Genomic DNA, 27,361 nt, shown 5'->3' with positions numbered 1-27,361 from the left:
GGCTAAAAATAAAACCGATTTCATAGGGCCCTACACTAAGGGATGGAGCCATGTGCAGTGCCCTACTGTATGTGCAACGATACACACATGATTCTTTAGTGACTTGTCCCGCACTACCTATTTATTTAGTATCTGATTTCAACACATATTAGACTGTCATCTGCAGTGTATAGTACAGGTCAAAAGTTTGGACACACCTACTCATTCAAGGTTTTTATTTATTTGTACTATTTTCTACATTGTAGAATAATAGCAAAGACATCAACACTATGAAATAACACGTGGAATTATGTAGTAACCATTACTTTAAAACATGAAGGTCAGCCAATACGGAACATTTCAAGAACTTTGAAAGTTTCTTCAAGTTGTTGCGTTCTGAGAATATGAAAATATACTTATTCATGTCACTGATGGAGTGCTAAGGTTGAAGGCCGACACCAGAAGTTAAGGGTTATAGGAGGAAGGTATATAGTGGGGGCAACTAAGCTTGGAATGTGTTGAGTGCAGGGAAGCGATTACATGTGGCAGGCATTGATAAGGAGAGACGGGTGGAGATCTTAGAAGCTAACAATGTCACTGAGGGAGAGAGGCTCATGTATAACGTTTACATGATGTCAGGATATGTAATTGTTAGCCATCAGGGATACTCTGGGAGGAGAAGAGACGCAGTCTGGTATCAATAACCATGACAGCCTTGAGTTGGGGAGGAGTGAGCACTTTGGGGTAGAAGTCAGGTTAGATGAAGTGAGGAAGAACAGATATCACTAAGGTTCTGTCTAGCAACAGAGATTCATTGGCTGTTCAGTTGTGGAGGAGGAGACTCAGCCTAGGAGAAAGGGTTAAATATCAGTGCTTGTCTGAAATGTGTTTTTTTTGTCTGAATTACAGCTGTATCAACCCTTTGGGAAGAATTAAACTTGGTTAAGCTTCTCTAGTGTTATTTACTCAAAATTAGAACCTAACAAAGTGCCGTCGCAAAACCGTTTTGATGCCAGAGTATGTGGAAGGAAAGATCACAGAAATCCCATGAAGAATAAATTCAGGTCAACCATATCCCATGAAGAAGACATTGAGGTCATGCATATCATTTGACAGCCATTCTGTAGTGGTACAGTATACTTTGAGTTGTTAAGTGTGGTTTGCATGGATTATGCATGGGGCTGTGTGACACACTCTCTCTCTCTTTCTCTCAGTGGAATCAGAAAGAGGAATGAGGAGGTTTGGTTTAACATCACTGACAATTCCTGTGTGAGAGTGCATGTGAGCGTGGTGCGTGTGTGCGGCAGCATGTGTGCTTGCGTGCGACAGCGTGTGTGTGTGCTTGCGCGTGTGAGCTTGCTTGCTTGTGTGAGTGCTTGTGAGCGAGCATGTGTGTGCGTGTGTGAGCGTGTGAGTGAGCGTGCTTGTTTTTGTGTGTGTGTGAGCGTGTTTATGTGAGCATGCTTGCGTACGTGTGCTTGCTTGAGTGTACCTGCGAGCATGTGTGTGAGCGTGAGAGCGCTTGTGAGTGTGCGTGTTTGTGTGTGAGCGTGCGTGCTCATTCGCGTGTGTGTGTGTGTGTGTGTGTGTGTGTGTGTGTGTGTGTGTGTGTGTGTGTGTGTGTGTGTGTGTGTGTGTGTGTGTGTGTGTGTGTGTGTGTGTGTGTGTGTGTGTGTGCGTGTGTGATTGTGCTTGTGCGTGTTCCTCTGCCACATTGCCCTCCAGTTCTATAGCCACCTCTTCATGGACAAGTGGTCTCTCTTGGAATCAGTTTACTGGAGGTGTTGCTTGATGTTAATGGCACGATGCTTTGGGATGGTTCTAAAGGGCTGCATAGGGCTCTGGCCAAAAGTAGGGCACTGAGGGGAATAGGGTGGACATCACAAAGGATGTTAGAGCTGTAGCTACTCATTGTCGTGCAGATTGTGTCAGCTTCCTGTTACGTAAACACCACATGACCACTTTTCCCCTCTCGGTCGGAAGCAAAACAGTGGGTATGTCCCAAATGTACCCCTATTTACTATATATTGCACATGGACTCTGGTCAATAGTAGTGCACTATGTAGGGAATAGGGTGCTATTTGTGCTGCAAACAGTGAATCACTGGGATTAGATTTGTGTGACGGTCTTTGTGGTAACCATCGACATGGTGCAGAGACATAAGTCTGTATGCAGACTGCTGATGCACATCTTGCCAGCCTCGTTAGAGAGGTACAACCGGCAGCACCCACACAGAGAACACCGAAACAAGGCAGAGGGAGAAATGGCAGAGACAGATGGAAAGAGTATGAGGCACATAGAGACCAGAGGAGGCCAGAGTGGACAGACAATAGGAAGCCAAAAATGGTCTGAAAGGCAAAGGGGGAAATGTGTAGTCATGGTTGATTAACCCCTTACACTTCTGGAAATTGGCCTATATGGATATGGCCAAATTTGTAATATTTCAAACAGGAATACTCTAAAAAGCATATTCATGACTATGTCTTTGATATCATTGATCATAGCTGAAAAAAAACTTAGGGGTTATGGATTAACATCCTCTGCCTTATCATGGATGGACAGTTACCTATTAAATAGAACAGAGGGTTTTCTTTAATGGAATCCTCTAACCCGTCGCAAGTCCCACTGGTTGTTGCTTATTTATAAAACCCTCTTAGACCTCACTCCCCCCTATCTGAGATATCTACTGCAGCCCTCATCTTCCACATACAACACCCCAAAAGCGCACCCTCTGTCACTCGTCTTTTCAGTTCGCTGCAGCTAGCGACTGGAACGAGCTGCAACAACCCTCAAACTGGACAGTTTTGTCTCCATCTCTTCATTCAAAGACTCATGGACACTCTTACTGACTGGCGGCTTTGCATTGCTGTGCTGTTGTCTGAGTACAATCATTATTGGGCAATGTTTTGTGCTGCTGCATACAGAAAACATTTATTCAATCAATTTTAGTTAGCTTTGATACAGCAACAATCCACTGGATGTCATAAGGTGACTGCACCAATTTGTAAGTCGCTCTGGATAAGACCGTCTGCTAAATGACTTAAATGTAAATGTAAATGTTGTGTTGCTACCATGTTGATGTCATGTTGTGTTGCTACCTTGCTGTGTTGTAATGTGTTGCTGCCATATTATGTTGTCGTCTTAGGTCTCTCTTTATGTAGTGTTGTCTCTCTTGACGTGATGTGTGTTTTGTACTATATTTTAATTTAATTTATTATTATTTTTAATCCCAACCCCCATCCCCGCAGGAGGTTTTTTGCCTTTTGGTAGGCCGTCAATGTAAATAAGAATTTGTACTTAACTTACTTGCCTAGTTAAATTAAAAAAATATGCAAATTCAGGTGAGTGGTGTACCGCAGGGCAGCCGGCTTGGACCATTATTGTTTTCTGTGCTTACTAATGACCATCCACTGTCCTTAAATAAAGCTTGTGTGACCATGTACCCTGACGAATCCACAGTATACACTTTGGCTGCAGCATTACAATAAATAACTGACACATTTAACATAGTGCTCTAGTCAGTTTTTAGAATGGGCAACTAGCAAAAGGCTAGTGCTATAAATATCTCAAACTAAAAGCATAATTTTTGGGACAAATCATTTGCTCAACCCTAAACCTCATCTGGATCTATACTGAACAAAAATATAAACTCAACATGCAACAATTTCAAATATTTTGCTAAGTTATAGATCATATTAGGAAATCAGTCAATTTAAATCAATTAATCTATGGATTAATTGTGTTGAAGCACAGATCTGGTGAAGGGTACCAAAAAATGTCTGCAGCATTGAAGTTCCCCAAGAACAGTGGCCTCCATCATTCTTAAATTAAAGAAGTTTGGACCAAGAACGTGACCAAGAACCCGATGGCCACTCTGACAGAGCTCCAGAGTTCCTCTGTAGAGATGGGAGAACCTTCCAGGAGGACAACCATCTCTGCAGCACTCCATCAATCAGGCCTTTATGGTATGGTGGCCAGACGGAAGCCACCCCTCAGTAAAAGGCACATGACAGACCGCTTGGAGTTTGCCAAAAAGTACCTAAAGATTCTCAGACCATGAGAAACAAGATTCTCTGGTCTGATGAAACCAAGATTGAATTCTTTGGCCCGAATGCCAAGCATCACGTCTGGAGAAAACCAGGCACCGTCCCTAAGGTTGAAGCATGATTGTGACAGCATCATGCTGTGGGGATGTTTTTCAGCGGCAGGGACTGTGAGACTAGTCAGGATTGAGGGAAAGATGAACGGAGCGGAGTACAGAGAGATCCTTGATGAAAACGTGCTCCAGAGCGCTCAGGACCTCAGACTTGGGCAACGATTCACCTTCCAACAGAACAACGACCCTAAGCACACAGCCAAGACAACGCAGGAGTGGCTTAAGGACAAGTCTATGAATGTCCTTGAGTGGCCCAGCCAGAGCCCAGACTTTTTAAAACTGATCGAACATCTGTGGAGATCTGAAAATAGCTGTGCAGCGACGATCCCCATCCACCCTGACAGAGCTTTAAAAGATCTGCAGAGAAGAATGGGAGAAATGCCCCAAATACAGGTGTGCCAAGCTTATAGCGTCATACCTAAGAAGTAGGCTGTAATCGCTGCCAGGAGTGCTTCAACAAAGTACTGAGTAAAGGGTCTGAATACTTATGTAATTTATATATATAAATACATTTGCCAAAAATTTTTTGTTTTTGCTTTGTCATTAAGGGATATTGTATGTAGCTTGATGAGGGAAATAAAATAATAATTTTAATCCATTTTAGAATAAGGCTGTAAAGTAACAAAATGTGGGGAAAAGTCTAGGGGTCTGAATACTCTCCGAATGCACTGTATATTTATGTATGTTTATGTTTTTATTTGTTTCCTGTTTGGACCCCAGGAAGAATAGCAGCTGTCTTGGCAGTGGCTAATTGGGATCCTAATATACACACACACACACACACACTGTAAAGGCGTTCTTCGTTTGTAGAAAGAGAGTCGGACCGAAATGCAGCGTGGTGGTTACTCATGTCTTTAATGAATGAAATGACGATACATGAAAATAACGTAATATACAAAAACAACAAAACGGAACGTGAAACCTAATTACAGCCTATCTGGTGAACACTACACAGAGACAGGAACAATCACCCACGAAATACAAGGTGAAACCCAGGCTACCTAAATACGGTTCCCAATCAGAGACAACGAGAATCACCTGACTCTGATTGAGAACCGCCTCAGGCAGCCAAGCCTATGCAACACCCCTACTCAGCCGCAATCCCAATAACTACAAAACCCCAATATGAAATACAACAAAATAAACCCATGTCACACCCAGGCCTGACCAAATAATAAACGAAAACACAAAATACTAAGACCAAGGCGTGACACACACACACACACATGCACAAAATTGCAGAAATTGAAAGGAAACACTTTGGAAATTATGGGGACATTATCAGACCCAAGGTGAGGGTACAACACTTCACCTGACAAAAGACTGAATCCAAACATTACACTGTTGCAGACCTGGGATAGCTATAGTTTTAACCATGCTTTGTGGAAAGTAACTATTTTCCCAGGGGAACAAATAGTTATTTTGGAGGTGACTACAACTATTTAAATACAGATTTTAGAAAGTGACTACTTTTCAAAACTATTTAAATACAGATTTTGCTCAAGGTGTGCATAATCAAGTCAAACCAATTAACCAATTATATTTTGTAAATAAATTGTGACGCTCAACTACTGCATGACTCTCAACATACCACTGAAAACGTTGCTGAGTTATTCAAAGCCATTTGCAGACATTGAAAACAGCATGTTGGATGCTTTGCAAAGAAAACTGTGTCCATCTGAGGGTAAGTGTTCTTCTTTCATACACGCACTATATTGTCATTTTAAAGGGATAGTTTACTCAGACTACAAACTAACGTGATTTTCCACCTACCTTGATTCAAGAAGACAGTGTCCTTTCGACACTTAAAGCCATAGTTTGTTACTGTTAGCATTCTCAGTCAACGCGTAACATTAAACTGTTCTTGTGCCTGTGTAACAATGGGGCGGGAGGTAGCCTAGTAGTTATAGCGCAACCGAAAGGTTGCTGGATTGAATCCCTGAGCCTGACAAGGTAAAAATCTGTCATTCAGCCCCCGAACAAGGCAGTTAACCCACTGTTCCCCGGTAGGCTGTAATTGTAAATAAGAATTTGTTCTTAACTAACTTGCCTCATTAAATAAAGGCTAAATTAAAAAATGTAGAATAAAACACTTATTTTGGAGAAACATTTTATTGGCATGTTGTTACTTAATACTTCGATAATTGCATTTGAATTGCATAGGAATTTGCTGAGTTTTTGTAACTATTGCACACGAGTGGTGACTGTTCCTTATTTCACTTACGTAATAACTCCATTATTATGCAATGCTAAGGCAATTTCCAAAGTCCTATGTAAATATATTGCTATCTTACTACACATGTATAAGAACTTTGTCAAGTGTTGCAGTATTATGTCTCACTCATTATGAAAATATATTTGTTAGTCATTATGAAGCTGCGAAAGTGGTCTACTCTAATGTTGAGGTGATTCCATGCCCCTCATGTATTTAATTCTAGGCTGTAGGCTATATTAAGATTCATATCCAAGAGCCCTCCAAACCATGTGCTTATGATCACATATTTAAACTAATTCAACGTTTGTAGTTTTTGGTTCTTCGTCAAATATTTGGTTTCAAAATAACTTGCTTAGATTCAAATACCTTTTTAAATATGATTTGGTTTTCTGGAGAGAACTTACTCAAGGGTTTGAGTAAGAGGTCCAACTGGCGTCTCCGAGTGGCCACACGGCTCTTCAAACTATGCACAGTTCAGAAGTAATTTCAATAACAAAATGTGACTGAAGGAAAGAGCCTTCAATATAAACGCCTCCATCGCACCTACAGCGTCGTTACATTTTGGCACACCAGAAGTACATTCATTTCCAATGGAACGCCGCGTTTGCTTTGCAGCATGGCGTTGCAGAGGCAGTTGCAGTGCGTTCTGTGTGGCGCAGACGTTGGATTTATCCAACATATGCATCAAATTTTATGAGTGGACCGCTTGACAGAAATGGTAGAAGGTGAATGTTGAACTTTTTGTTGCACACGTATCCAGATGATGCTGCGTGCTATTTTACGCAATGACGCTGTAGGTGTGATCAAGGTGTAATGTGCTTTGTTTAGCTCTCCTAGCTTTGCCATTGACGAACTGAATCAAGTACACTTGTAGTTTTTTTGTTTGTTTGGAACACAGCCCTGTGTCCGCACCATCACACAATTACTGTTGTTTACGCAATCCAAAAAGGTCCATTTATAAGTCGCAATCTGGGTCAGGTGGGGATCATTTTAAAGCTTATTCTATTGCCAACATGGCTAGCTAAGTTGTAAAATACGATCTTACAGTTTCGAAAGGCACTTCAGACATACATAGGAATGAGCCTGAATGATGAAGCTTTGCAGAAAACTGAGGTGATAAATAATTTAAAGGGGCAGTGCAGTAAAACTAGGTTTTCTTGTGTTTTTATATATTTCCACACTGAGATTGGAATAATATTGTGAAAATTATGATAATGCAATTTTAGTGTATTTTAGCTGTTTGAAAAGTGCCTGAAATTTCAGCTTGTTTGGCTGGATGGACTTTTTGGATCACCTGGTGACATCACCAAGCCGTGTAAGTTAATAGACCAATAAAGACAACAGCTAGTTTTCAGGTTACTCATCTCTCCGTTTACGTTCCTACAATTAAATTTTCTAAGAAGTCATTTATTTTGTCCTTTTTGACCATTTTAAATTTAAAACAGAAAGATACTTTATTGTTACCAAGAAATGATTTGATATTGAGATAACAACGGCTGCATTCGACCTTTTAAATCATGACTCAAGCCATGAGTCTAATATGGTATTTGAAAGCATGTTCCTCCCTACCTGTATCACTGCCTCGCCGATTGACGCGGGCCTTTCTGTTATTTGGTTGAGAGGAATGCCCCAGACTCTCATTGTCTTTGATAGGCAGCAGATCGACTCACCCTGGCATGGGGTGAGTTGACCGATGTGCTGTCCTTAAACCAGGGCCAGCCTCTCTGTCTGTGTCCCAAATTGTACCCTATTCCCATAGCGCACGGTAAAAAGTAGCGCACTATATAGGGAATAGGGTGCCATTAGGACCAATGGCAGACGGGAAGGGTAGCAGAGCTACAGATGAGGGGATTGACTTTGAGAGGGGTGATGATGCCCTGCGGCAGAGGGTGCGGGCTGTCTTACCCTGAGCTAGGCCGCCTCCCACTATAGTGACATTTGACCCGAGAGAGAGGGAGAGCATGGGTTGTCCCCTCTTGCATCCCTGCCAGCTCATCAGTATTCAACTCGCACCGGCCCAAGAGCTCTACTTAAGTGTGTGTGTGTGTTTGAGCTCGTGTGTGTGTGTGTGTGTGTGTGTGTGTGTGTGTGTGTGTGTGTGTGTGTGTGTGTGTGTGTGTGTGTGTGAGGCCCCTTAGCTCTGTTCAGTCCAGACTCAAGCGCTGTATTACTGTGGCTCCACTTGGCTCTTGGCATTATGGCATATGCTAACAGAACAGCAGTTTTATCTGGGTCACAGGGCATCTTGGGTAGCCCAGCGCTACTGGCCATGCCCTTGCTTTGGATGCGTCCCAAATGGCACCCGTTTGCATTTATTTCACAACTTTTGCCCAGAAACCAGAGTAGTGCACTAAATAGAGAATAGTGTGCCATTTGGAATGTAACCTTTGAGTCACACCTCATTCTGCTTCCTGTCGTTTAGCCTACATTTTTCCCTGTTATCCTTGTGCGGTAGCCTGGTTAAACCTGACTGAGAGCTGCACTCACCAAGTGAAACAGTGTTCAGTCTGTTTTAAATTTGTTTGTGTGGTGTATTTCGACAGTCCTGAAATGACAGAGGGGATACAGATGGGTTGGCGAATCCGATTGGAGTTGGGAATTGAACCCCAGTATCCGGTGGTGTGAGGAGTGTACATGAGTCGTAGCCAGGAGTGTTACCGTTAGACTATGGTCGCTGCACATTCAGTATGGTTCAACCAGGCTATAATGTAAAGTTGGGAAGTATCCAGATTTTCTTACCTTCGTACCATACCGAGGTATACGGTATTACCAGAAGTGCACAAGGTCCGCTCTTTCCAAACTTTAAGCAGGAAACGCGTAGAGAATATGATTGCCGATAGAGTAGCAGGCCGTTCCTTCCCTTGCTAGAACAAAAGACGTACCGACCTGGTACCAACGAAACTGCCGTTTCTGCTTGTAGAATTCTAATGCTCGGCAGTGGCTGACAACTCGACTTTTAGCCAATTAGAGAGCACGGACCTCCACGTGGGGGAGCCGACAGGAGTGACAAGAAAAAATAAAATGGGGCACTTTTTCCTGTCTAGTCCACCATTTTCATCATACTTGTTTTAACAAAAAAAAAAAAACTGCATAATAGTTAAATCATCCTTTAAGTCTAGCTAAAGTTTGTTAGGTTTGATAATGTACACTAGCTTATTAGGTTAGCAAGGCAGTCCAACACACTTCATATGAAACGAATGGGGTGGTAATAAGTGCAGCTCAATGCAAACAGCACTAAATGCTTTACCACTCTAGCTATCTGGCCACTGTAGCTAGTAACATTACAGTTCAATAATAATAATATATGCCATTTAGCAGACGCTTTTATCCAAAGCAACTTACAGTCATGTGTGCATACATTCTACGTATGGGTTTGTCCCGGGAATCGAACCCACTACCCTGGCGTTACAAGCACCATGCTCTACCAACTGAGCTACAGAAGGACCACCAATGGATTTGTTCCCATGAAGTAGCTGCCTTTTAGTTGGCTGCGTAAAGACAGTACAGTGTGAAGGCAGACACTGCTTCTCCAATAAGATATCCCCGATCACACTTATAGGTGACGTTGACAAGCTAAGCTCATGCGCAGAAACGCGTCATTAACGATCATCTCTCGCAGAACCGCAGGCCGGGAAAAATCAAAGGCACTCCTTTGATATAAAGTAGTGGATTGATTGTCTCTGCTGTAAGCAATACGCTTAATCTTGCAAGGTAACCACTGCCCGAGTCCAAAATGGAACTATTTTGCCTGTTCCCTACAGTGCACTACCTTTACCCAGGGCCCAATGGAGAATCGAGCTACCATTTGGGACATTTACAATTTTGTCATTTAGCAGATGGTCTCATCCAGAGCAACTTAAAGTAGTAGTGAGTGCATACATCTTCATACCCTATGGGAATCGAACCCACAAACCTGGCGTTGCAAGCCCCATGCTCTACCAACTGAGCCACACTGAACCCCAGTCTGTCGTCATATAATAATAATAATAATAATAATAATAATATAATAATCTCTGGCACCAGTTTTGTTGATCGGAATATAAAAGGATCTGCATTCACAGTAATTTGCTGCAAGTCAATGGAACACACACTGTTAACATTGGATTTCTGATCTTATCATCTGAAGGCGCTTTAAATGAATCCCAAATTCCCGGCTGTGTGCCTCATCTCTCTGGTTAAGACTTTATACAACTACATTATGGTCCTGGAAAATAACACATGCCATCCACAATAACAATTTGTGCATCTCTCCCTCTCCTTCCATCCTTCTCTCTCCTTTCGCCACCCCCCCCTCTCTCCTTTTGCCACCCCCCTCTCTCCTTTCACCACCTCCCCCTCTCTCCTTTCACCACCTCCCCCTCTCGATTCTCCAGGTGAACTTTGTTGTGTGCCAGCTGTTTGCCCTGTTGACAGCCTTCGGGTTCCGTCTCTATCTCCATCCCAGTAAGACCAGTCCCTTTGTCAGACATGTAGTGGCCACACTACTGGGATTCTACTTTGCTCTCTTCTGTTTCGGCTGGTGAGTCCGTCTCTCTGCCTACACACACACACCCACACACATTCTCAGGTTCCACGCGCTGTGTCATGATGGCAAAACGGGTCGATTTTAGAGGGGAAAATGATACCCCCATTCCAAGCACTCTGCTGCGCTGCTGCATAAACGGGCCGCTGTAATTTGGGTTGATAGGGGGCAGTTGATTTGTTTTGCGAAGCTTTAGACGGGAGTAAGTAGCGGAGTTGGAACCAGATGGTTGTGTCGTATTGGTGTTCACATCTGATGCTCTCAGGTTCAAGAGGATGTTTTCGCTTTGCACGCTGGTGTTATATTGAATAGGACTGTGAGTGGATAGGATAGGTAGTGGGACAATGAATAGGGATATTCTTAAGCCCTTGTTAAATATTGACCTGCTGCCTCTTGGCAACTATCTGTTATTAAATACTATGACATAGTCTGTGTACATTTCATAGAATTTTAAGCAATATATATTTATTTGTTTGCAAGCTAGTATTTTGAAGAAGCTCTTTTGACTGCCTCCAAGTATAGTTAAATTAGGGAAATTAATAAATTAATCTTTGACCAGTGATTCCTTATGTAAAATATCCATAACAGGATCCCCACCTCTAACCTGATTCATGGGCACCAAGGGAGGACATGCCAATATGGGTCCGCCAATAGATGTATCATCAGGTCAATATGCTGCTGGACTCATCACCGACTAGTGCTCTCCTCAATTTTAATCAGTGTTGCTAAAAAGATTTCTCTCATTAACAGATCTGCTTTAATAAAACAAACAGGTCGATGGACCAATGGGGCAAATGAGGGTTGTGTCCCATATGTATTCTCTACGTAGTACACTTCTTTTGACGAGTAGTGGACTAAATAGGGAATGGGTGCCATTTGGGACACTGCCGAGGACTGAGTGCCAGGACGTTTAGTTGTAACACTGTAAACTGCAGGATCTCATTAGAGCCACACACATACTTACAGGGTGTGCATCCCAAATGGCACCCTATTAACATAGGGCTCTGGTCAAAAGTAGTGTACTATGTAGGGAGTCAGGGCCACATTTACTGTATATGGGTTGTTGTTCGTAACATGCAATATGTTGTGAAAAATATGAATTCCTTGCCACAAAATGGCATGCAAACATTGCAATCCTTTGTGACGACAAACTGCCACACGTGGCCGATTTAAAAAAATGTTCTTAACTTAAAACTAGATAAAATGGGCATGCTTAATTGTCTTCAATGGAAACAATGACTGGGTAAAAAGTCTGTGTAGCACTAAATAATGTGCTTGTGAGGTGTTGGGTATGTATCCACTTTGGCATTGTTCCTATGTAACTGCACCCAGTCGCACTGTTGAGTGTGTGTTATGGGTGAATGTGTGTTAAATTAAGCTAATGTAGGGACAAATGGTTCTCTGTAGGCTGACTGGGCACGTGAACCTTGGCCCATTACTGACTGGCAAGACAGACTGAGGGAGGATGGAGGAAAAAAGGGGTGGAGGGAAAGCGAGGGAGGGGAAAAGAGACGTGGAGGGAAATAAAGAGGGAGAATGAAAGGGGAATATGCAAATGACACAAACTGTCTTTCAAAGATAATCTGTAAAAATCCAAAAATTCTCAATACAAATAAGCAAGTCTGGGACCTGTTCAATCAGAGGGTGACGATGGGGCCATTTCCACCCAGAAATGTCCTAGAACTTGCAGGTGCCTTGGTGGAAGAGTGGGGTAACATCTCACAGCAAGAACTGGCAAATCTGGTGCAGTCCTTGAGGAGGAAATGTACTGCAGTACTTAATGCAGCTAGTGGCCACACCAGATACTGACTGTTACTTTTGATTTTGACCCCCCCTTTGTTCAGGGACACATTATTCCATTTCTGTTAGTCACATGTCTGTGGAACTTGTTCAGTTTGTCTCAGTTAAGTTTGCTGAAAATAAACGAAGTTGACAGTGAAAGGACGTTTCTTTTTTTGCTGAGTTTATATACACACACACACACTACCGTTCAGAAGTTTGGGGTCACTTAGAAATGTCCTTGGTTTTTGAAAGAAAAGCATATTTTTTTGTCCATTAAAATAACATCAAATTGATCAGAAATACGGTGTAGACATTGTTAATGTTGCAAATGACTATTTTAGCTAGAAACAGCTGATTTTTAATGGAATATCTACATAGGCGTACAGTGGCCCATTATCAGGGTGTACCTTTCTGGTACAGGTACCCCCCCCCCCTCTCCCAAGCTCACCTCCCAAGCTCACCTCCAGCACACATGCACTGTTGTGACTCTAAACTCACAAAGGCTAGCCCCAAGTTGTTGTTATATTTAAAAAATGTATTCATTTTGTTATTTTGCTATTTGCTTAATGATTCCTGCATGCTTTGATGACTACAAACTTTCTTTACCCAACTGTGGGGCAGACTGTTTGTTCCCTCACTCGGAACTCTGACTCTCTATTGGTTACACAGACTTTTGGCCCCCCATCCTATTCTAAACACCTCTTGTCGGCTTTGTATTCATGTTACCTGATGACATTTCTGCAACAAACACTCAAACTGGACAGTTTTATCTCAATCGCTTCATTCAAAGACTCAATCATGGACACTCTTACTGAAAGTTGTGGCTACTTTGTGTGATGTATTGCCCTTCTTGCCCTTTGTCCTGTTTTCTGTGCCCAATAATGTTTGTGCCATGTTTTGTGCTGCTACCATGTTGTTGTCATGTTGTTTTGCTACTATGCTGTGTTGTCATGTGTTGCTGCCTTGCTATTTTTTTTTTTTGTAATCCGTAATTGACTGTAGACTCTGCCACATACATCTCGTGTTTGAGCCGTTGAATTGCGACTACTTTGTCTCTATACTCATGCTTTGCTTGTTTGATTGCCTTGCGGAGGGAATAGCTGCACTGTTTGTATTCGGTCATGTTTCCAGTCACCTTGCCATGATTAAAAGCGGTGGTTTGCGCTTTCAGTTTTGCGTGAACGCTGCTATCAATCCACGGTTTCTGCTAAGGAAAGGTTTTAATAGTCACAGTGGGTACGACATCTCCGATGCACTTGCTAATAAACTCGCTCACCGAGTCGATGTATAAATCAATGTTATTGTCGGAGGCTATCCGGAAAATATCCCAGTCCACGTGATCGAAGCACTCTTGAAGCGTGGATTCCGATTGGTCAGACCAGCATTGGAAAGACATGAACACGGGCGGTTCCTGTTTTAGTTTCTGTCACTAGGCTGGGAGCAACAAAATTTGAGTCATGTTCAGATTTGAGGAAAGGTTTTAATAGTGGGGGCGGGGCAGGGCTTTGTATGCATCGTGGAAATTAGAGTAGCAATGATCCAGAATTCTACCAGGTTGTGTCGCACATTCACATTCATGCTGATAGAATTTAGGAGGTCTTGTTCTCAGGTTAGCTTTCTTAAAATCCCCAGCTACAATAAATGCAGCCTCAGGATGTATGGTTACCAGTTTACATAGAGTCCAGTGAAGTTCTTTCAGGGCCGACGAGGTATCTGCTGGGGAGGGGGGTTGTGTAATTGTGTATATGATTGTAAGGAATTATAGGTCAGGTGAACAAAAGGACTTGAGTTCCTGTATGTTGTTGTTATTACACCATGAGTCGTTAATCATAAGGCCCCGCCCTTCTTCTTACCAGAGAAATGTTTGTCTCTGTCGGCACGATGCATGAAGAAACTGTGTGGTTGTACTGACTCTGACAACACATCCCGAGTGAGCCATGTTTCCGTGCAACAGAGAATATTAAAATCTCTGTCTCTCTGGAAGGCAACTTGGCCCTAACGTCATACACCTTGTTATCTAGAGATTGTACATTGGCAGTTAATATGCTCAGAAGCGGTGGATGGTGTGCTCCCCTTCTGAGTCTGACCAGTAGGCTGCTCCATCTGCCTCTCCTGGGGCGACCATGTTTCGGGTTGGCCTCTGGTATAAGGTCCAATGTCCAAAGTGGACGTCAAAACAAAGGATCCGCTTCGGGAAAGACTAATTCCTGGCCGTATTGTTGGTAAGTTGACATCACTTTTATATATCCAAGTTCTTTCCGGCTGTTTGTAATAACACTTGAGATTTTCTGGGCTGCATAGTTTTCTAAGGACTTGAAGTTAGGCAACCATCTCTGTCGGCGTGTAACGTCGTTCGTCTGTTGAATGAAGAGAGTCAGACCGAAATGCAGTGTGTAGGTTACTCATGACTTTAATGAAATAAATCGCCGTACATGAAATAACTGAAATAAGAAAACAACAAACGAAACGTGAAACTAATTACAGCCTATCTGGTGACTACAACACAGAGACAGGGACAAACACCCACAAAATACAACGCGAAAGTCAGGCTGTCTAAATACGGTTCTCAATCAGAGACAACGACAAGCACCTGACTCTGATTGAGAATCGCCCCAGGCAGCTAAGCCTAACTAGACACACCCCTAATCAGCCGCAATACCAATTACTACAAACCCCAATACAAAACACAACATATAAACCCATGTCACACCCTGGCCTACCCAAACATATAACAAAAACACAAAATACAATGACCAAGGCGTGACAGACCCCCCCCCCTAAGGTGCGGACTCCGGGACGCACCTCAAGAGCATAGGGAGGGTCCGGGTGGGCGTCTGTCCATGGTGGCGGTTCTGGCCCCGGACGTGGACCCCACTCCATAAATGTCCTAGTTCCTCCCCTTCGTGTCCTGGGATAATCCACCTTCTCCGCCGACCATGGCCTAATAGCCCTCACCCTGATCCCCACATAACTGAGGGGCAGCCGGGACAGTGGGGCAGCCCGGGACAGAGGGGCAGCCCGGGACAGAGGGGCAGCCCGGGACAGAGGGGCAGCCCGGGACAGTGGGGCAGCCCGGGACAGTGGGGCAGCCCGGGACAGAGGGGCAGCCCGGGACAGAGGGGCAGCCCGGGACAGAGGGGCAGCCCGGGACAGAGGGGCAGCCCGGGACTGAGGGGCAGCCCGGGACAGAGGGGCAGCCCAGGACTGAGAGGCAGCTCAGTACTAAGAGGAAGCTCAGGCAGGTAGTAGGTTCCGGTAAATCCTGGCTGGCTGGTGGAACTGGATGATTCAGGTTGTCTGGCCGATCTAGAAGATCTTGGCAGAATGGCACTTCTGGCGGATCTTGGCAGACTGGCACTTCTGGCGGATCCTGACAGACTGGCGATGCTGGGCAGACTGGCGGCGCTGGGCAGACTGGGAGCACTGGGCAGACTTGGAGCACTGGCGGTGCTGGGCAGACAGGAGATTCCGTCAGCGCAGGAGAGGAGAAAGGCTCTGGCTGCGCTAAACAGCGCAGAAGAGGAGAAAACTCTGGCGGCTAAACAGGTGGGAGCGCAGCGAAGAGGAGAAAAGCTCTGGCTGCGCTAAACAGGCGGGAGACTCCAACAGCGCAGGAGAGGAGAAAAGCACTGGCTGCGCTGAACAGGCGAGACGCACTGGAGGCCTGGTGCGTGGTGCTGGAACTGGTGGTACTGGCGCGAGGACACACACAGGAAGCCTGGTGCGGGGAGCTGCTACCGGAGGACTGGTGTGTAGAGGTGGCTCTGGATAGACCGGACCGTGCAGGCGCACTGGAGCTCTTGAGCACCGAGCCTGCCCAAGCTTACTTGGCTCGATGCCCACTCTAGCCCGGCCAATAGGAAGGGCTGGTATGTGCCGCAGCTGGCTCTGTACCCGCACTGGAAACACCGTGCGCTCCATAGCATAACACGGTGCCTGCCCGGTCTGTCTAGCCCAACGGTGAGCACAGGGAGTATGCGCAGGTCTCCTACCTGGCATAACTATTCTCCCTTCTAGCCCCCCCCAATAATTTTTTGGGGCTGTTTTTCCGGTTTCCAACCGCGTTGCCGTGCTGCCTACTCATACCTGCGCCTCTCCGCTTTAGCTGCTTCTATTTCCTCCTTGGGACGGCGATATTCTCCCGGCTGCGCCCAGGGTCCTATACCGTCTAATATCATCTCCCAAGACCAGAAGTCCTCATATTGCTGCTCCTCACAATGAACAGGGAGAGTAGGCTCAGGTCTGACTCCTGACTCAGCCACTCTCTCGCTGTGCTTTCCCCCGTTACTTTCAGTTTTCGCTCTGCGCCTCCGTGCTTTCTTTTTCGACTCCATACGTCTATAGCCCTCTTCGCATTGCTGTAGGGAATCCCAGGCGGGCTCCTGCACTCGCTCTGGGTTGGCCGCCCACCTGTCGATTTCTTCCCACGTAGTATACTCCATGCTTCTGCTGTCCATAACGTCCTCCTTCAGATCCTGCCAGTTCACACGCTGCTCGGTCTGTGAGTGGTGGGTGTTTCTGTAACGTCGTTTGTCTGTTGAATGAAGAGAGTCAGACCGAATACGAAACACAACATATAAACCCATGTCACACCCTGGTCTACCCAAACATATAACAAAAACACAAAATACAATGACCAAGGCGTGACACGGCACCATTCCTCCAAATGCTGATGCTCCGTTTCTGGAGTATCAGCATTTGTGGGTTCGAATACAGGCTCAAAATTTTCAGAAACAAAGACTTTCTTCTGGAACTCGTCAGTCTACTCTTGTTCGGAGAAATAAAGGCTATTCCATGCGAGAAATTGCCAAGAAACTGAAGATCTCGTACAACGCTGTGTACCTCTCCCTTCACAGAACAGTGCAAACTGTCTCTAGAACAGAATAGAAAGAGGAGTGGGAGGCCCCGGTGCACAACTGAGCAAGAGGAGTACATTGGAGTATCTAGTTTGTGAAACAGATGCCTCACAAGTCTTCAACTGACAGCTTCATTAAATAGTACCCGTAAAACCCCAGTCTCAACGTCAACAGTGAAGAGGCGACTCCGGGATGCTGGCCTTCTAGGCAGAGTTGCAAAGAAAAATCCATCTCTCAGACTGGCCAATAAAAATAAAATGTGGGGTGTGTGTGTGTGTGTGCATGAAGTCGGAAGTTTACAAACACTAAGGTTGGAGTCATTAAAATGTGTTTTTCCAACTACTCCACAAATTTCTTGTTAACTATAGTTTTGGCAAGTCTGTTAGGACATCTATTTTGTGCATGACACAAGTCATTTTTCCAACAATTGTTTACAGACAGATTTTTTCACTTATAATTCCCTGTATCACAATTCTAGTGGATCCGAAGTTTACATACACTAAGTTGACTGTGCCTTTAAACAGCTTGGAAAATTCCAGAAAATTATGTCATTGCTTTAGAAGCTTCTGATAGGCTAATTGACATAATTTGAGTCAATTGGAGGTGTATCTGTGGATGTATTTCAAGCCTACCTTCAAACTCAGTGCCTCTGCTTGACATCATGGGAAAATCAAAAGAAATCAGCCAAGACCTTAGATTTTTTATTTTGACCTCCACAAGTCTGGTTCATCCTTGGGAGCAATTAATTTCCAAACACCTGAAGGTACCACGTTCATCTGTTCAAACAATAGTGCGCAAGTCTGCTAAATGGCATATATTAAGTATTAACACCATGGGACCACGCATCCGTCATACCGCTCAGGAAGGAGACGCGTTCTGTCTCCTTTAGATGAACGTATTTTGGTGCAAAAAGTGCAAATCAATCCCAGAACAACAGTAAAGGACCTTGTGAAGATGCCGGAGGAAACAGGTAAAAAAGTATCTATATCTACAGTAAAACGGGTCCTATATCAACATAACCTGAAAGGCTGCTCAGCAAGGAAGAAGCCACTGCTCCAAAACCGCCATAAGAAAGCCAGACTACGGTTTGCAACTGCACATGGGGACAAAGTTTGTACTTTTTGGAGAAATGTCCTCTGGTCTGATGAAACAAAAATAGAACTGTTTGGCCATAATGACCATAGTTATGTTCGGAGGAAAAAGGGGAAGGCTTGCAAGTCGAAGAAGACCATCCCAACCGTGAAGCATGGGGGTGGCAGCATCATGTTGTGGGGTGGCAGCATGTTGTGGGGGTGCTTTGTTGCAGGAGGGACTGGTGCACTTCACAAAATAGATGTTATCGTGAGGGGGGAAAATTATGTGGATATAGTGAAGCAACATCTCAAGACATCTATCATGAAGTTTAAGCATGGTCGTAAATGTTTCTTCCAAATGGACAATGACCCCAAGCATTCTTCCAAAGTTGTGGCAAAATGGCTTAAGGACAACAATGTCAAGGTATTGGAGTGGCCATCCCAAAGCCCTGACCTCATTCCTATAGAACATTTGTGGTCAGAACTGAAAAAGCGTGTGCAAGCAAAGAGGCCTACAAACCTGACTCGGTTACACCAGCTCTGTCAGGAGGAATGGGCCAAAAGTCACCCAACTTATTGTGGGAAGCTTGTGGAAGGCTACCTGAAACGTTTGATCCAATTTAAACAGTTTAAAGGCAATGCTACCAAATACTAATTGAGTGCATGTAAACTTCTGACCCACTGGGAATGTGATGAAATAAATAAAAGCTGAAATAAATCATTCTCTCTAGTATTATTCTGACATTTCACATTCTTAAAATAAAGTGGTGATCCTAACTGACCTAAGACGGAATTTTTACTGGGATTAAATGTTAGGAATTGTGGAAAACTGAGTTTAATTGTATTTGGCTAAAGTGTATGTAAACTTCTGATTTCAACTGTGTAATATATATATATATATATATACTGGTCAAAAAAATAAAGGGAACTCTAAAATAACACATCCTAGATCTGAATGAATGAAATATTCTTATTAAATACTTTTTTCTTTACATAGTTGAATGTGCAGACAACAAAATCACACAAAAATGATCAATGGAAATCAAATATATCAACCCATGGAGGTCAGGATTTGGAGTCACACTCAAAATTAAAGTGGAAAATCACTCTACAGGCTGATCCAACTTTTATGTAATGTCCTTAAAACAAGTCAAAATGAGGCTCAGTAGTGTGTGTGGCCTCCACGTGCCTGTATGACCTCCCTACAACGCCTGGGCATGCTCCTGATGAGGTGGCGGATGGTCTCCTGAGGGATCTCCTCCCAGACCTGGACTAAAGCATCCGCCAACTCCTGGACAGTATGTGGTGCAATGTGGCGTTGGTGGATGGAGCGAGACATGATGTCCCAGATGTGCTCAATTGGATTCAGGTCTGGGGAACGGGCGGGCCACTCCATAGCATCAATGCCTTCCTCTTGCAGGAACTGCTGACACACTCCAGCTACATGAGGTCTAGCATTGCATTAGGAGGAACCCAGGGCCAACCGCACCAGCATATGGTCTCACAAGGGGTCTGAGGATCTCATCTCGGTACCTAATGGCAGTCAGGCTACGTCTGGCGAGCACATGGAGGGCTGTGCGGCCCCCCAAAGAAATGCCACCCCACACCATGACTGATCCACCGCCAAACCGGTCATGCTGGAGGATATTGCAGGCAGCAGAACGTTCTTCACGGCTTCTCCAGATTCTGTCATGTCTGTCACATGTGCTCAGTGTGAACCTGCTTTCATCTGTGAAGAGCACAGGGCGCCAGTGGCGAATTTGCCAATCTTGGTGTTCTCTGGCAAATGCCAAACGTCCTGCACGGTGTTGGGCTGTAGGCACAACCCCCACCCTGTGGACGTCGGGCCCTCATACCACCCTCATGGAGTCTGTTTCTGACTGTTTGAGCAGACACATGCACATTTGTGGCCTGCTGGAGGTCATTTCGTAGGGCTCTGGCAGTGCTCCTCCTGCTCCTCCTTACACAAAGGCGGAGGTAGCGGTCCTGCTGCTGGGTTGTTGCCCTCCTACGGCCTCCTCCACGTCTCCTGATGTACTGGCCTGTCTCCTGGTAGCGCCTCCATGCTCTGGACACTACGCTGACAGACACAGCAAACGTTCTTGCCACAGCTCGCATTGATGTGCCATCCTGGATGAGTTGTACTACCTGAGCCACTTGTGTGGGTTGTAGACTCCGTCTCATGTAACCACGAGAGTGAAAGCACCGCCAGCATTCAAAAGTGACCAAAACATCAGCCAGGAAGCATAGGAACTGAGAAGTGGTCTGTGGTCACCACCTGCAGAACCACTCCTTTACTGGGGGTGTCTTGCTAATTGCCTATAATTTCCACCTGTTGTCTATTCCATTTGCACAACAGCATGTGAATGTATTGTCAAACAGTGTTGCTTCCTAAGTGGACAGTTTGATTTCACAGAAGTGTGATTGACTTGGAGTTACATTGTGTTGTTTAAGTGTTCCCTATATTTTTTGAGCAGTGTGTATAGCAGTGTGTATAATGGTGTGTATAACTCTCACTGTCAACTGTGTTTTTTTACAGCATTTGTAAATATTTGTATGAACAAAAGATTCAACAGACATAAACTGAACAAGTTCCACAGACATGTGACTAACAAATGTAATAATGTGTCCCTGAACAAAGGAGCGGTCAAAAGTAACAGTCAGTATCTGGTGTGTCCACCAGCTGCATAGAGTACTGCAGTGCATCTCCTCCTCATGGACTGCACCAGATTTGCCAGTTCTTGCTGTGAGATGTTACCCCACTCTTCAACCAAGGCACCTGTAAGTTCCCGGACATTTCTGTGGTGGGGGGGGAATGGCCCTAGCCCTAGCCCTCACCCTCCGATGCAACAGGTCCTAGACGTGCTCAATGGATTTGAGATCCGGGCTCTTCGCTGGCCATGGCAGAACTGACATTCCTGTCTTGCACGAAATCACGCACAGAATGAGCAGTATGGCTGGTGGCGTCATGCTGGAGGGTCATGTCAGGATGAGCCTGCAGGAAGGGTACCACGTGAGGTAGGAGGATGTCTTCCCTGTATTGCACATCGTTGAGATTGTGCTCTCCTCCCAGAAATGTTCCATACACACAAAAACCTTATTTATCTCAATTGTTGTGCACAAATATGATTACTTCTCTGTTAGTGATCATTTCTAATTTGCCTATATAATCCATCCACTTTACAGGTTTGGCATATCAACAAGCTGATTAAACAGCAGGATCATTACACTTGTGCACCTTGTGCTGGGGACAATAAAAGGCCACTAAAATGTGCGGTTTTGCAACACAATGCCACAGATGTCTCAAGTTTTTAAGGAGCTGAATGAATGTCCAACAGAGCTGTTGCCAGAGAATTTAATGTTAATTTCGCTACCATTAAACTGCCTCCAATGTCGTTTTAGAGAATTTGGCAGTACGTCCAACTGGCCTCACAACCGCAAACCACGCCAACCCAGGACCTCCACCTCCTATAATGCCAATCCAGTTTTCTGGACGCTAGATTAAGTCTCTATATTTTGGGGTGCTTTAATTTGAAGAAAAAAACCACTTCACATATTGTTGCTAAACACTCTTTCTCCTCTTTCTATCTAAAGAAAAGAGTACTGGCATGTATGAGAAATGCTTTTATTATATATTTTCCAATAGAATCTTAGCTAGAACACATCCTTTTCAAGACCTCAAAAATTGCTTTAGTAAAAGTCTGAAGATATGATACATCAATATCCGTAACATTCACAGCCGTTATGCATGTTACGGATATCATAACGCTGAAAAAGGACACTGACCATGAAAAGAGAGAAACCAATTATACACCATACGAAAACGTTTCATTTGAAAGTTAGCTTTACAGAGAAAAGCTTCATATGACCCGATGTAAAGGTGCATGTTTTACAAAAAGGGTGAAGAAATAGACCTCTTTCTGTCTCTGCTGCAGGGTAATGACTAAGGGTCAGTTGCGGGTCAATCTGTCTGATTTATATGGCACAGGGGACATGGAGGATTGAGTGAGAGAAAGGTAGCATTGAGAGAGAGCGGGAGGATGGAGGGAAAGAGGGAGAGAGGGGGAGAGAGAGAGAGAGAGGGGGGGGTGGAGGGAAAGCGAGCGAGGGAGGATGGAGAGAAAGCGAGCGAGCGAGGGAGGATGGAGAGAAAGCGAGCGAGCGAGCGAGGGAGGATGGAGAGAAAGCGAGCGAGGGAGGATGGAGAGAAAGCGAGCGAGGGAGGATGGAGAGAAAGCGAGCGAGGGAGGATCGAAGGAAAGCGAGCGAGGGAGGATGGAGGGAAAGTGGGAGAGGCAGGATGGAGGGGAAAGAGAGGAAGGGAGGGTGGCGGGGAAGAGGGACAGAAGTGGAGGGAAATGGAGACATCGTGGGAGAGGAGAAATAGTGGGTATTATGTGTATGATTGATTAAACTGTTAATCACTTATCTCCCCTGTGTGTTTCAGGTATGCTCTCCACTTTCTGGTTCAGAGTGGGCTCACCTATGGCATCATGATCCTAACAGGAGTGGAACACATGCACAAGTAAGTCGTGTGTGTGTGTGTGTGTGTGTGTGTGTGTGTGTGTGTGTGTGTGTGTGTGTGTGTGTGTGGTTCAGGGTGAGAGTCGTTTCTGAATGATGATGTGTAGACTGGCCGCAGATGACATGCTGTACTGCCTCTAGAGCGGCCGCTGCTGCTGGACCAATAATGTTCAAATCCCCCAGGAGAGCCCAGACATATAAAGTACCAGTGAAGAGTTTGGGAACACCTCCTCATTCCAGGTTTTTTTCTTTATTATTACTATTTTCTACATTGTAGAATAGTAGTGAAGACATCAACACTATGAAATAACACACATGTAATCATTTAGTAACCAAAAAAGTGTTAAACAAATCAATATATATTTGAGATTCTTCAAAGTAGCCATTCTTTGCCTTGATGACAGCTTTGCACACTCTTGGCATTCTCTCAACCAGCTTCATGAGGTAGTCACGTGGAATGCATTTCAATTAACAGGTGTGCCTTGTTAAAAGTTGATTTGTGTCATTTCTTTACTTCATGTGTTTGAGCCAATCAGTTGTGTTGTGACAAGGTAGGGGTGGTATAAAGAAGACAGCCCTATTTGGTAAAAGACCAAGTCCATATTATGGAAAGAACAGCTGAAATAAGCAAAGAGAAACGACAGTCCATTATTACTTTAAGACATGAAGGTCAGTCAATCCAGAACACTTCAAGAACTCTATGAGGAAACTGGCTCTCATAAGGACCGCTACAGGAAAGGAAGACCCAGAGTTACCTCTGCTGCAGAGGATAAGTGCATTAGAGTTACCAGCCTCAGAAATTGCAGCCCAAATAAATGCTTCACAGGGTTAAAGTAACAGACCCATCTCAACATCAATTCAATCTTCGGGAGTTCACCTTCATGTGCTAACCCCGCCCTCTTTAATTTGTCCTATTTATATTTAACTTGTACATGCAGAGGTCATTGGAACAAATTGCTCCTTCTCTTGGAAGTAATAATTGGAGCAGTAAAGGTGTGATAAATCATCATTTCTTTGTGTGTGCGTGTTTGGTCCCACAGTATGTCATTATCTGTCTGATAGCGGAGGGGAGGCCATCATGGCCATCATTCCGTCCTGTTGCTCACCAGCTGTTGGCGGACATTTTTTCTTTTTTTCTCTGGCTTCGCGATTACTGTAATAACATCTTCCAATTATTACTTCCTGTTTGGCCTCCTGTGTCTTACCGCTGGCTGTGTCCACCACCTACCTCGAGGCACCAGTTGTTTTCAGATGAGCGCATCCATGCATAAGAGCCTACTCCAGCTCACCCCTTGTCTCTCTTTGGTAGCCCAGCTGGGGCACCTCTCTGGGGGGGTTGCTAACTAGGCCTACTTGATGCCCAGGCCCCATCTACAGGCCTGGAGGAAACTAATTGTGGAGGATACTAATTTCACTGCCTAATCGATTACTTTGATGTTCAGTTGATACTTTGGAGAAAAAAAGAGGAATGAACAGGTCGGCATAGATTGCTGTTGTTTCTTTCTGTCTCTCTCGTCAGTTGTGTGGGCAAGAGATAGGGTGCCACTTGGGACCCAGCCAATGTGCCCTGGTCAAAAGCAGTGCATTATATGAATATAAGGAATAGAGTGCCATTTGGGACGCTACCATTGCCTGGCTCGCCACTTATCTTGGGCCTCTGCCAAAAACGAGGGGCCACAACAGTCTTTTTTCCCTTCCCTTAGTTCCCCTCTGCGAAATTAGATTGATCTGTAAACGGTAGCACATATGCCTCCAACATTGACTCGAAAATGTTTTGCTTGACTCCTTTGCTTATCTTGGAGGACAGCTCAGTCAGCGGAGGAGGAGGAAGAGATGGTGGTAGCTGTCTGGCTGACATAGCCCAGAGGTGTCTTCAGGTGCATTCACAGTCACAGGTTCTCACAGTGCTGCTGAAGGAGCTAGTAGTCTCCTCCTTTCCTCTCTCCTTGTCCTTCTCCCTCTGCCCTAGTCTCTCCTTCCTGACCCTCATAGTCTGCAGGGAGCTTGACTGTATGAGTCATCGCCATGGAGTGTGTGTGAAGACTGAGAGTGTGGTGTACTCCTTGAGACTTAACATGCCTTCCCTGCCACACACACACACACACACACACACACACACACACACACACACACACACACACACACACACACACACACACACACACACACACACACACACACACACACATTTCCTCTCTTCCTGTGGGGATGTGTGTGGGTTTTGCACGTGTATGGACTGTGCAGGCTGTGAGATATAATCGTCTCTTCTCTGATGATTTAGAGGCCGTGTGTCCCAAATGACACCATATTTCCACCCCCTGTGGGCCCTGGTCAAAAGTAGTGAACTAAATAGGAAATAGGGTGTTTTTGGGGAGGCTGTCTGGGAGTAACAGAGCCACTATCCACTGTGCCTCCTAACTGAGTTCAGAGCGCTGCCAGAGAGAGAGGGGAGGAAGAAGGAAAAAGGGAGGGAGGAAAAGGGAGAGAGGGTGGAAGAGACTGGGGAAGAGGGTGTGAAAGACGAGGAGCGAGAGGGAGATGGAGAGAGATGTGCCAGAGCACCACAGAGCACCCGCTAGATCCCCGCTCTGCTCAATAATGAGACAGCAGGAGCAAGTGGGTGACTGGCTGAATGGCTAGCTCACTGACTGATTGACTGGCTGGCTGGCTGGCTAGCTCACTGACTGGCTGGCTGGCTAGCTCACTGACTGGCTGACAGGCCGGCTGGCTAGCTGACTGACTGGCTGACTGACCGGCTGGCTAGCTGACTGGCTGGCTGGCTGGCTAGCTGACTGACTGACTCACTGACTGGCTGGCTGGCTAGCTGACTGACTGGCTCACTGGCTAGCTCACTGACTGGCTGGCTGGTCAGCTGACTGACTGGCCGGCTGGCTAGCTGACTGACTGGCTCACTGGCTAGCTCACTGACTGGCTGACTGGCTAGCTGACTGACTGACTGGGTCACTGACTGGCTGGCTGGCTAGCTGACTGACTGGACGGCTGGCTAGCTGACTGACTGTCTTACTGGCTAGCTCACTGACTGGCTGACTGGCCGGCTGACTAGCTGACTGACTGACTGGCTCACTAACTGGCTGACTGGCCGGCTGGCTAGCTGACTGACTGGCTCACTGGCTAGCTCACTGACTGGCCGGCTGGCTAGCTGAATGACTGGCTGGCTGAGTGACTGATTAAATGTGTCCTGTTGAAATGATTATGGGTTGATTATGATACCCATGCTCAACAGCTCTGTCTCCATGGCCTGCACAGACTGTACAAGTTTGCAATTTTTTTGCCACGATTTTTGCCATAAGAAAGAGAGGGTAGGCTAAGTGTAGATGAGGCTGAGAGAGGGAGATGGAGAGAGATGTGCCTATTAAGGACATACCAAGCTTTAAGCTAGAGCATGAAGATCAACACGGAGCAACACAGAGCACCCGCTAGATCCCTCTGTTCGATAATGAGGCCGCAGGAGTAGGTGTGTGACTGGCTGGCTGACTGACTTACTGACAGAGACGAGCTGCTCTACGTCCTGCTGTGATGTTTACGGAATGATTATGATACCCATGCTCAACAGCTCTGTCGCCATGGAGACCTCGTCTTTTGTCACCTTTCGGCCAGCAAAGACTGTAGGATATTAGTCGTCTTATGCCACGATTCTGCCATCCCAGACCAAATGTCCATGTAGTGGGTAAATTCTTAAACAGCTTGGTAAATTCCAGAAAATTATGTCATGGCTTTAGAAGCTTCTGATAGGCTAATTTGACATCATTCGAGTCAATTGGAGGTGTACCTGTGGATGTATTCCAAGGCCTACCTTCAAACTTGGTGCCTCTTTGCTTGACGTCATAAGGAAAATCAAAAGAAATCAGCCAAGACCTCAGAAAATAAATTGTAGACCTCCACAGGTCTGGTTCATCCATGGGAGCAATTTCCAAACGCCTGAAGGTACCACGTTCATATGTACAAACAATAGTACGCAAGTATAAACACCATGGGACCACAAAGCCGTCATACTGCTCAGGAAGGAGACGTGTTCTGTCTCCTAGAGATGAATCTACTTTGGTGTGAAAAGTGCAAATCTATCCCAGAACAACAGCAAAGGACTTGTGAAGATGCTGGAGGAAACAAGTACAAAAGTATCTATATCCACAGTAAAACGAGTCCTATATCGATATAACCTGAAAGGCCGCACAGCAAGGAAGAAGCCACTGCTCCAAAACCACCACAAAAATCCGGTTTACAACTGTACATGGG

General features: G+C 45.1%; 1 protein-coding gene across 3 annotated transcripts in view; it reads left to right on the top strand.

Annotated features, from left to right (window-relative positions):
- mboat2b (membrane bound O-acyltransferase domain containing 2b) overlaps positions 1 to 27,361 on the top strand; it is a 70,100-nt gene that overhangs the window by 27,268 nt on the left and 15,471 nt on the right. For 2 of the 3 annotated variants that reach the window (XM_046297928.1, XM_046297931.1), the window contains 2 exons: positions 10,724 to 10,869; positions 23,031 to 23,108. In XM_046297928.1, coding sequence (XP_046153884.1) covers positions 10,724 to 10,869; positions 23,031 to 23,108 — 224 coding nt within the window. Of the gene's footprint in view, positions 1 to 425; positions 1,109 to 10,723; positions 10,870 to 23,030; positions 23,109 to 27,361 lie in introns of those variants that run through there. The other variant, XM_046297930.1, reaches the window with a different exon arrangement.

The sequence above is a fragment of the Oncorhynchus gorbuscha genome, linkage group LG14, assembly GCF_021184085.1.
Source record: "Oncorhynchus gorbuscha isolate QuinsamMale2020 ecotype Even-year linkage group LG14, OgorEven_v1.0, whole genome shotgun sequence".
Taxonomy (NCBI): domain Eukaryota; kingdom Metazoa; phylum Chordata; class Actinopteri; order Salmoniformes; family Salmonidae; genus Oncorhynchus; species Oncorhynchus gorbuscha.
Note: the sequence above shows the minus strand (reverse complement) of the source record. Positions and strands in the feature narration are given on the sequence as shown.